Here is a 10,582-nt window from a genome sequence, read left to right on the forward strand (position 1 = left end):
AAGGAGACGCTTCCTTTGTTATAAATATATTATATACATCCAAAACATGACATTAAAATATTACTCCATGTTACAGAAAGATATTAAGGCTTTCTATTATTTACATTGACAAGCAAGCACCTTTAAAATAAAAAATCCAAATTAAAAAAGCCTTATTCTTCCTCCTCTGACACACTGGCCAGAAGGGACACAGCGTCCCCTCCCCCAAATGACCAAGCCCTTCACAAGAGCTGTGCCCATGAAGATGTCTCCACGGGGAGACCTCAGATGTGGCTGGACACACGGACAGAAGAACTAGGGGAAGGGAGAGTATCCACGTGTGGGCAGGGCATTGTGGCCTCACCTTGCCAGCTGCCCCCTGACCTTTGCCTGGTTCTGCCTCCCTTGGGTGGCAGCTGGGGTGGCCCACCCACCTAGGCCTCTGGGGTCCCTTTGCAGGGCTGAGGGAGATCATGATCCAGGGACATTTACGTGTTCTGGGGGCTCTCTGGGTCACCGAGACAGACCACGTGTTGTCAGCGACCCCACACTGACCCAGGGAGCAGGCCTGCAGAGCAGATGCACAGGGTGGGGCTGGCCGGCAGTACTGGGCTCTCATCTGCAGTCAGGCTTGGCCTCGGAGCAGCTCAGTGGCCAGGAAGGCCCAAGGAAAGAAAAGGAGAAGAGGAAATGAAAAGTGGGTGGCTCAAGTATTCTGTGTCACTGGGGGTGGGCTAGGGGTGCCCGGGCCCAGCCCAGGGGACTTCTCTTCACTGGAGGGTAGCTCGGAGACGCCGGGATTTGGCAGATGGCTTCAGTTCAGGTTCGGAAAGGTTGGCAACCAAGAGTCCAGACATGCTACTTGATCTTCTGGGCCCATTTCATGTCATCCGCTCTCGGATTCTTACCCGTCAGGCTTTGGATCAGATCCTCCAGGCGCCGCCAGAAGCCTATAACCTCTAGGGGGTAGTTGAGCCAGCCTGCAGCAGACAGTTATGGGGGTAGTGAGGAGAGCCAGCCGTGGGGTGGAGAGCCCTCAGGAGACAGGCAGAAGAAGGTGGGGCACACACTGAGAGAGAGACCTCCCTCAAGTGCGGCTTGGGGCCCTCCCTCAGGCCTCCCCAAATCACTAGGATTTGTTTTTTCCCTTCTCCCCCCCTTTTTTTTTTTTTCCGAGACAGGGTTTCTCTGTGTAGACCTGGCTGTCCTGGAACTCACTCTGTAGACCAGGCTGGCAGCAAACTCACAGAGATCTGCCTGCTTCTGCGCTGGGACTAAAGATGTGTGCCCTTCCACCAGGCAGTCACAGGGCATTCTGTCTGTTTTATTTACTGCTAGAGCCTAAGACCAGGGCAGTAAATAGGCACTGAGTAAATTGTGGGCTGAGTGAATGTCTGGAGTCACAAGAGCTTCAAGTAAGGAAGGGGCTCTGACCTAGAAGAACGCTTGCACACAACAGGAGTTTAGTAAATGTGCGCTCTGAGAGCACTCGGTAGGCCAAGGCCTTATGGCCTCCCACCCTCCTGACCCTGGGGACAGCGCCACTCACCTGTGGTGATACAGAAGTATGTTTCGTGGGGAGCCACGTGGTGGATGCGATGGTGCTTCCGTGGCAGGATCACGTGCCAGTCCTGCAGTACGGTGACCCAGCATGGCAGCCCTAAGTACGTGTGTGACCACTTGTGGATCTGGTTGGTGAAGGTGCCAAAGATGGTCAGGCAGAAGACGAAGCATTCCCAAGGGTACAGCTGTTCCAGGGTCTCTGCAGGGCAAGGGCAAGGGCATGGGACCTTTGTAGCTGCCCCACTGGCCGGTCAGCTCCTGTGCCAGGAGCACCCAGGCCCCTGAGGTGGAGCACCACCTCAGCCTCTACCATCAGATCTTAAGATCTAGAAGCAGCCAGGGATTGGCTAAGAGTGTGGGCTCCACAGCCAACTGGGGCTGGCTTCTGATTCTTGCTGACAGTTGTAGGTTGCATGGGCTCGGAGCAGGGACTCTGGGTCAGGTTCTCTGAAGCAGGACTTGAGGACATTCATGTACTCAAGGGAGTGTTTCTTGCTGGAAGACATCTCCAGAGCAAGGGAGGCAGGCAGAGTCTGGGGCAGGGATTCAGGCTCTGTGGGGCCCTGCGGGTTTCTTGGCTCACCTTGGAAGAGAGCAAAGCAACGGGCCTTCGGAGGCCTTTATCTGCTGGCTTCTGGCTCATGGGATGCGGAGAGGTAGGAAGTGGGTTTATGGAGAAGGGGCTGCTGGGAGACTGTCAGTAAGGGGGGTTGGGCCCAGTAGTACCCCATCCCTGGCCATGGGCAGACCCTGTTTCTCCCAAAGGGAAGTCACCAACTACCACAAGTTCCGGCTTTGCCTCACCTGATGCCCAGCAGTGGGCCAGATAGCTTTGGGACTCAAAACCGGGCATTGCTGGCCTCAGCTCACAGTCTATATTTTTGCCTTTTTTTCCCAGTGCTGGGACTGAACCCAGGGTACAGACACAACGGGCCAGCTCTCTGCTACTAGGTCCCACCCACATCCTTACAGTGTGCCTTTTCTTTAAATAATACAACAGAACGAGGCCCAGGCTGCCTGTGACTCACAGGGAGCGTGTCAAATGAGCAGCTCCGTGAAGGAGGTGGGAAGGAGGACCCTGGGGGTCACGTTAACAGAGAATGCCGTCCTCAGTCAAATGCCCAACTTTTACATGTGCCCTATTAATGGAGATACTTTAAATGTCGCAAGATGCCCACACACCCCGGGAGCCCCAACTGCAGTTCTCACCTGGGCTCTGGGTCCGGAACTTGTAGGCCATGTTTAGCAGTGGCAACAGCGTGACCAGGCAGTTGTCACCATTGGTCTCGATGAAGTCGTGCCTTGTGATGGCTGTGGGGTCAATGTGGTGCTCCCGGAACGGCCGGATGAAGGCCTAGGTGGGCAGGGTCCAGACGTAGCCTCCCGGTCAGCTGAGGGCAGCTGGTGCCCCTGTAGCTCCCCACCCTCTACCTCGCCACCAACACAGACCCTGCCTGGGGCAGCCTGGCAGGCTGCCTTCCACCACGGTTCCAAAACACTGATACGGATCTTCCTCAATCCTTCTGGGCCTCAGTTTCCCCAACCATACTGGGAGGGCCTTGGAGACAACCTCCACAAAAGCAAAGGGGACCCTGTCTACCTGGTCCTTACTGGGAGCAATCTCCAGGCTCTCAGTTCAGGCTGCTAAATGGAGCCTAGCCTGGGTGAGCGCAGACCTAGTACCTGCTAACCAGAGCCCTTCCATCTATCTCCCTGGCGGGGCTGGGCTGCAGATGGGCGGGGCCATACCAGCTGGACCAATGGGATGAGGTGCTGGGAGTTAGGCGGCCCTAGGCTGACAGAAGAGGAGGCCTGAACTCAGCAGGGGAAGGCAGAGACCAGAGATGGAATGCCCATTCAGAAAAGACAGCTGCCCTGTCTCAGTGCGGCTTTAACTTAGCACTGACTGAGTCAGAATCCTTGCCTGATGGAACCAGTTTGGATTCAATCTTCCGCCTAATCCGACAGCCTCACCGACAGCTTACGTGCAAGCACAGGATTGGGCCTGACTTGAAGGAAGACTCCAGGAGGCTCTCTGACACACCCTCCCGTGCGGTTACCAACTTTAGGGATCCCCAGTCCAGTCTTAGGGGACTGACCCTGGGATGGTCACACAGCCCGGCATACACACCTTCCCGACAATGGGCAGATCCACAGAGCCCCACGTATCAGCACCCCAATGTACCAGGCCGGACAGGAAGTCAGCGACGAGAGCCCCTGCAACTGTGGGCAACAAGAATGTAAGCCAGGGCAGGGGCATGCAGAGATGTCCCCACCCCTCCTGTCGGGGGTCACGCCCCCCACAATCTTGACTGGTTATTCGTTGTGAGATCGGAGCATTCAGGCCTCTGCCCAGTGCGCAGAGTCTCGAGCAACATCCCCAGCTCTGGTCTGCACAGAGTGGACTCACCCCCTGAGGTGGGGGCATTACTGCCTTCCTGGACTAGGTGTTAAAAAGGCCCCAGCTGAGCTGCCTAGAATCCCAGCACCCGGGAGGCTGAGGCGGGAGGATCCAGAGTTTGAGGCTAGCCTGGGCTACAGCAAACATAAGCAATTCCTTACTTGCAGTTACGTCTCCATCCCACCCATCCCACCTGGCTTGTGTCATGGACTCAGTTCTTTGAGCTTTTCATTTGTTTACTTTCAACCTGCTTAGAACTAGCTTGGGGTAACACTCCCCCGCCCCCAACAGTCGCCACAGGCCTTAGATCTACCTAGACCATACTCCCAACTCTATCACACATGAGCGGTGTGAGATCATGCCTGTTACTTAACATCCCTGTGCCCCACTTTCTTCTTGTGGGACAGGAGTGGTGAAGATGGAAAAGATCGCAGTGGTGACTGTTTATCAAGCACCGTCTCAGCAGGACACGCCCTCTGTCTGTGGCCTGTCACTTTCTTTAGCTTACTCGACAAAGGTGACCCACAGAATGGGGGAGAGGGGTGGAGTCCAAGCCAAACACACGGCAGTGGCACAGATGGCTCTTAAGGCCTTGAGGTCCAAATCAAGACACAGCAGGAACCACGTACACATGGGAAACTGAGGCAGAGAGACCAGCTGTGTCCCCACCCTTCCTTCACCCCCTGCACCTTCTTGTCCTCTGAGCCTTTGCCCTCTCTGTTCCTCTCTGCCCGGAACATTCTTCTTTTCCAGGATGTAGTTCGACAACTCGCTTTCCCCGGAGGCTTAGGGTCCTGGCTCTGTGCCCTTCCTAAGACCTGAGTTACCTGGGGCACTGTGGGCTCTGGCTTAGGGCTGGACAAAAGCTTAGTTTTGCGACATCAATGGGCTTGATGTTGCATGGGGTAGCAACTGGCACACAGCAGGCTCTCAGAGCTGACCCACTAGAGTAGCTGGGAATGAGGAGCTGTGCAGGCCTGTGCCGGTCTCCCCCACCCCGCAGTTTCTGACTGTAAACTGGTTGTCTGGCCCAGGTTCTGAGTTGCGATGGTGCTTTCGGACTCTCAGTCTTGGGGTGCCATGAGGCCTGTGGATGAGAACCTCTGGATACCTCCCTAGAGAGGGAGGCCGTAACTCAGGTGACAAGAGAAAGGATGCAGGCTACTTTGGGAATGGAATCCCAGTGTCCTATCTGTTTAAAGGCAGCTGTGAAGGGTAGGTTTTTAGAAGCCAGTGGTACCTGTCCAGCCACCTGGCTACTTATCCACAAATCTACCTACCCACGCATTCATCCACCTCCTACCTAATATGTATCTATACACTATCCATTCATCCCTCCACCCACCTACCCGCTCATCTCTCTATTCACCCATCCAAGCACAGGCAGTGGGGCCAGAGCAGCGGGTGGGAGGCAAGGACAGAAGGGCTCCATTGCCTAGTGCTGGGCAGTCCTGTTGCTCAGTGAAGACACCGTGCCCTGAAGAGGACTTGCTGCTCTCTGGCAACCCAGCAGGTATGGGGCATTACTGCAGGACCCACTGTCTACTATGAATGGTGTAGACACTGCCTCTAAGCAAGCGAGGGTTGGGGGCCCTGTCTCTAGCTAACTACACTGCTCTGCCTTTTGCCATATTTGGGCTCAGCATCCTTCCAGAGGCCTGTCCCAGCATCACTGGCCAATGACAGATCTAAACACTGCCATCCTGACAGTTATGGGGAATACTGGGTCCTATGGTGGAGCACGGCATGGGGCTCCAAGTCCAGGCTTCTCGTCCTGAATGTCGGGCCCATACCTCCCCAGGTATGACTCAAGTCTGGTTAGAACTATACCTAACCTGCACACACTGGTGTGCAGGCTTATGTGGCTCAAGGCTGTACCTCTCTGACCATCCGAGGTCACCACGGGGCTTCCTCTTTATGTGGAACTTAAGGGGCCAGCAAACCTTCTATACAAAGCTAGACACGGAGGCTGTCGTCAGGCTCTGTGGCCACAGTCTCTGTTGCTATGGCTCAACCCTGCCAACATCACAGGGTGACCACAGGCAATGTGTCAGTCAGAACCGGGGGCAAGAGGTGATGGGGTGGTACTGTTGTAATACCTCGTTTGCAAGTATTTTGGGTTTGGCTTGCTTCCCTGGGCTAGCTCATCTGGAGTCACTCATGTGTCACATGCGTTGGCCATTTCCCTTTTTGCAGCTGATTCTTGTGCCATCATCTGGCGCAATGCATGCAGTCCTGGCTGCATTGCTCATTCATGGAGAAGCCATGTGCTCACAGATTCCCCCATCCCTTGGTCTGAGGACAGCAGAGACACTGTGGTTTTTGAGGCAGAGACTCATGCGGCCCTGGTTGGCCTTGAACTTTTCTGATCCTCTGGTCTCAGTCTGTCAAGTATGAGGGTGACAGGTGTGCAAACGTACCCTGACAGACAGTGACACTGAGGTTCTTCTAGGCTCTCTACCTCTGGCTGAACACAGAGCTTGCAGCTTTGGTTAGTCTAGCAAGCCAGCTTGCCCTGGGGATCCCATCTCCACCCAAGGGCTGGGATTATACACAGGCTGCTATACACACTTGGATTTCTTCTATGCAGGTGCCGGGATCCAAACTCTGATCCTTACCCCTGTACAGCGAGCACTTTATCCGCTGAGCTACCCATCCAGTCCCAACACTTCCCTCCTTCCTTCCTTCCTTCCTTCCTTCCTTGCTTTATTTATTTATTTATTTATTTATTTATTTATTTATTTATTGGCAGGGTTTCACCATGTAACCTTGGCTAACCTGGAACTTGTGAAGTGGACCAAGCTGGCTTCAAACTCAGAGCTCCTGCTTCTGCCTCCCAAGTTCTGAGATTAAAGGCACTTACCACCATGCCTGACTTCTGTTTGGCACCATAAAATCGTTTTTTTCCTCCTTCCTTCCTTCCTCCCTCCCTCCCTCCCTCCCTTCCTTCCTCCCTTCTTTCCTATCTTCCTTCTTTTTTTGGCTGACACTTTCTTTTAAACCAGAGCACACTGGACTTGAGTGCATTGACTCTGTTAGGCCAGGTTTGTGTGATTAAGCTCTTTCCCCTTAACTGTCCTGGGCAGTTAATCCCCTGTGACCAGAACACAGTAGAACAGCATTAGAAAGTCAAGCCAGGGCAGCCTTTAGGAGCCTCTGTCCTGTACCCAACACTGCCAAGGGCGTCAGGAAAGTGCGCTGTACGGGCCTCACTACTGACTTAAGTTTGGGCTGAGGCTGTCTCAAAAGAGACCGGGAGGGGTGCATGGTAACATGGGACATAACCCAGAAGGTGCTCCTGGTCCAGGGCAAAATGACCTCACGGGCGAGCTGCACTGACCTGTTCTGCTGACGCCAAGCAGGCCAGGAGGGCATCGCCACTCCAGACTCCGAGGCACCCTAGTAATTCTAACCAGTGTTCCCAAGTCAGCCAAGATTACGGGTGAGGTGTCAGAGGGAGACCGCCTGCCCGGTATGTGTATGGGCCTGAGTTCTGCCCCCAGCACTCAGGAGGCTGAAGCTGGAGGATCCGGAGTTCTAGGCTACATAGAGAACTTGAAGGCAGCCTGGGCTGTGGCTGAGAAACTGCCACAGACCAATGATCCTCAAGTAGGCCTGTGACAAGTAACCAGATTGTGCTAGCCTAGACAAGACTCTGGGATAGGAAGGGGACACTGGCTATGAGACTAAAGGCAAGCGATCAATGGCAGAGCATAGCATAGAGCAGCTTCCCCCAGTGCTAACTGGCACAAGCACGGAGCTTCAACGCCTGCTTCCTCCCACCATTCCTTACCCTGAAATGGCCTAAAAGCAACTGCTGGGAGAGAATTATATCTCACACACAAAGCTCTGGGTTCCCTGGGTTTGATTCCGACCCTGCAGAAACAGCTGCCGAGGAAACCCAGCGCTCTGAGGGTGGAGATCAGGATGTCAGGATCATCAAAGAGAACCATCTACACGAACAGTGCACTCTCCCTTCATGGCCACATCACACCTGCCCCACCCAGAGGCCTCAGACCTGCTCAGGCTGGCAGGCAAGGACTGTCCAAGGTCACCCGTGCGGGTGGGGACGAGAGGACCACACTCAGCCTCACATCCAGGTCTGGGAAATGAGAGTCATGCAGGATGCCTGTCCCTTAACTAGCAGAAACTAGCTAAATAAGCACAAGGGTGCAGCCAGAGCTCTGGGCTCTGGCACAAGCTCCCCAGTGGCAGCTGCCTGTAGCCTGAGCTCGGCATCCCTCTGCAAGCCTCAATCTTGCCATCTGTAGGATGGCTGGCACCTGGTACTCACAGAGACATGCTTGGCGCAGGTGTGAGGAATAACCTGGACAAGAGCGCCCTCTCCCACCACACGAGGAAAAGGCTCTCAATTCCTGCAGCCTGGAAGCTGTTTTCTAGGGCACTCAGTTGCCCATGAGGCTCCTTTAATGGGGGCAGGGTGCAGATACAGACGTCTCTTTGTTCCAGCCCTGGTGGTGGCTGGTGTCTGGGTCACCCTGGGAGCAGCTCTGGCATGGTCACCATACTTCCCCGCAGACACTGGGAAGGGCACAAGGATGCTGCTCTATCCAGTGACAGCAGCATCGGGAAGGCTGCGTGGAGCTGAGAGGCCGGCAGACTAGGTAGATAGACCCTGAGCAAGCATACCGTTCAGGCTCGGTTAATCCAGATGCCTCAGGCAGCGTGGCCTCTGGGACTTGGGGTTGATCCCTGCCCTCCTCAGTCTCCAAGCTGCCCCTTCAAGGACCCACGGCATCCCCTCCCCAAGAGAATGATCAGCTTGTCACCACACGCTGTCCTTGTCATGGCCCCATCAGTGACCTTCAGGGCCAGGTCCCTTTGCTGCACCATCAGGCTGCCTGCTGTGCTGCCGACTCTCTCTGAGGCGGCCGGCGGCCCTCTCAGCTTTCCCCACTCCCTGGGCTGCACACCTCGTGTGCTCATTCCTGCTGTCCAGCTGAGGTCTTCCCCAGGCTACTTCTGTTTCTCCTCTGCCACCGGCTCTCGGGCGGAATATGGACTCAACCCCTTACCTCACCCACTACTCACCCCACAGCAGCCTGACTGTTCACACAGCTCAACTGCCGAGCCCTCTGAGTTCGAAAAACCCGTCACCACCTGCTCCCTGGGTCCTACCAGCTAGCATCTTCCCACGAGAAATTCACCAGTGACTCCCTACAATACTCAAGATAAACCCACTGTCCAGACCATGACCCCCAAGGTCCTGTCCCACTTGCCCATCCACTTCAGTGAAAGGTCACCAGGCCTCTTCAATGCACGGCTCACAGCAGCCTCAGGGCCTTTGCACCTGTCATCCTTCCTCAGATACAAGCCTCCTTTGGCATTCCCCCCACCCAGGCTGTTAACAACCACAGTTTTATCTTGATCAGCTCTCAGGCATGGTGTCACACAAGCCTGGCTTTCACAGACTGGAATCCTTTCGGTTTAAGCTCTGGTTTCCGGAGCTACCTGGGGCATTGGGAACCAGTTGAAGAGACAGAAACAAGCTGGCACAGTGCCCGAGGCGGCTACCTGCGTGTTAACAGACAAATCAGGGCAGCTATTTAAATCAATTGAGGGTTGTGTAAACACCGCTATCAGGGGATTGCCTGCCCTTATCAGCCCAGAAGCTGGGTGCCTGGGAGAGCAGGCCACCTTGGCTTCAAGGATGGGACTGGGAGCTGCAGAAAGGCAGGTCTCAGGCATTGAGGGAAGGAGGTGACCTGCCAGTATGGCACCCAGCTGGACCTACTACAGGGTGTCTCCCCACCCTTGGCCAGGGAGAGTGTAGCTAGAGAGCCCAGGGCCAGTGGGAAGAGAACAATGCTGGAATCTTGCTCTGGACAATATTGCTGCCAGGGAGACAGCCAACTCAGGGCATGACCCCGCAGATACTTATAGAATATCCACTGTCAGCATGAGCAGGGGCTGAGGTAGCCTTGGCCAGTGGTGTCGCAGGCCAGGTCACCTTCCCTCTTCATCTCCATCACCAGCCCTCTCAGCAAGGCTGGATCCTCCGGCTTTCCTACAGCTCCAGGAGATGACACTGCCACGCACGGCCTCAGTGCTCGGGACATGTGCTGCAGCCAGCCCAGCCAGGCTGCGGGAGCCTCCCAACTCTGGGCTAGGAGCTCCTGCGGGGGGGTCGGGGTGGGGGTGGGGGTGGGGGTTCTGGGACGCCTGCAGATGGGGCCTGGGCTTTCCATCACAAAGCAGGCTAACCTCTCCCCTGGACTGCGAGACAGCTTGATTAGCAGGGCTGTACACTATTGGCTTGAGCAGACAGAATGCTTTTAACGGGATTGAGAAGCAAAGCCACAGGAAGGGTCAAGTAGGACCAGGGGTACCACAGCCCCTTGGCCAGCGCCGGGGCATCTGAGCCAGAGGACAGTCGGCTAGAAAGGAGGGAAACTGAGCCATCTGGAGCTGGGGCTGCAGCTGGACATTCCGACCAAATGTGCTTCAGGTTAAACAGGTAAGTGTCCTGCAGGCCCCTCCTCTCGGCCCCCAGTTCCTCATCAAGAAGGTGAGTCTCAGCCTGGCCAAGGAGAACACCAGGACCTGCTAGCACACAGTACCCCACTCCATATATACCACCCAACTCACTGGATTCTCAGCACACAGTACCCCCCACTC

The 10,582-nt window shown here is 55.3% G+C and overlaps 1 protein-coding gene across 1 annotated transcript in view; it reads right to left on the minus strand.

Annotated features, from left to right (window-relative positions):
• Tmem189 (transmembrane protein 189) overlaps positions 1–10,582 on the minus strand; it is an 18,860-nt gene continuing 8,278 nt past the window's right edge. Inside the window, exons 3-6 of the mRNA XM_021192264.2 lie at positions 3,674–3,765; positions 2,752–2,896; positions 1,529–1,741; positions 1–959 (exon numbers count right to left, since the gene is read on the minus strand). Of these exons, the coding sequence (XP_021047923.1) occupies positions 838–959; positions 1,529–1,741; positions 2,752–2,896; positions 3,674–3,765 (572 nt within the window). The 3' untranslated portion in view covers positions 1–837. The remainder of the gene's footprint in view (positions 960–1,528; positions 1,742–2,751; positions 2,897–3,673; positions 3,766–10,582) is intronic.

This window comes from Mus pahari, chromosome 3 (assembly GCF_900095145.1).
Source record: "Mus pahari chromosome 3, PAHARI_EIJ_v1.1, whole genome shotgun sequence".
NCBI lineage: Eukaryota > Metazoa > Chordata > Mammalia > Rodentia > Muridae > Mus > Mus pahari.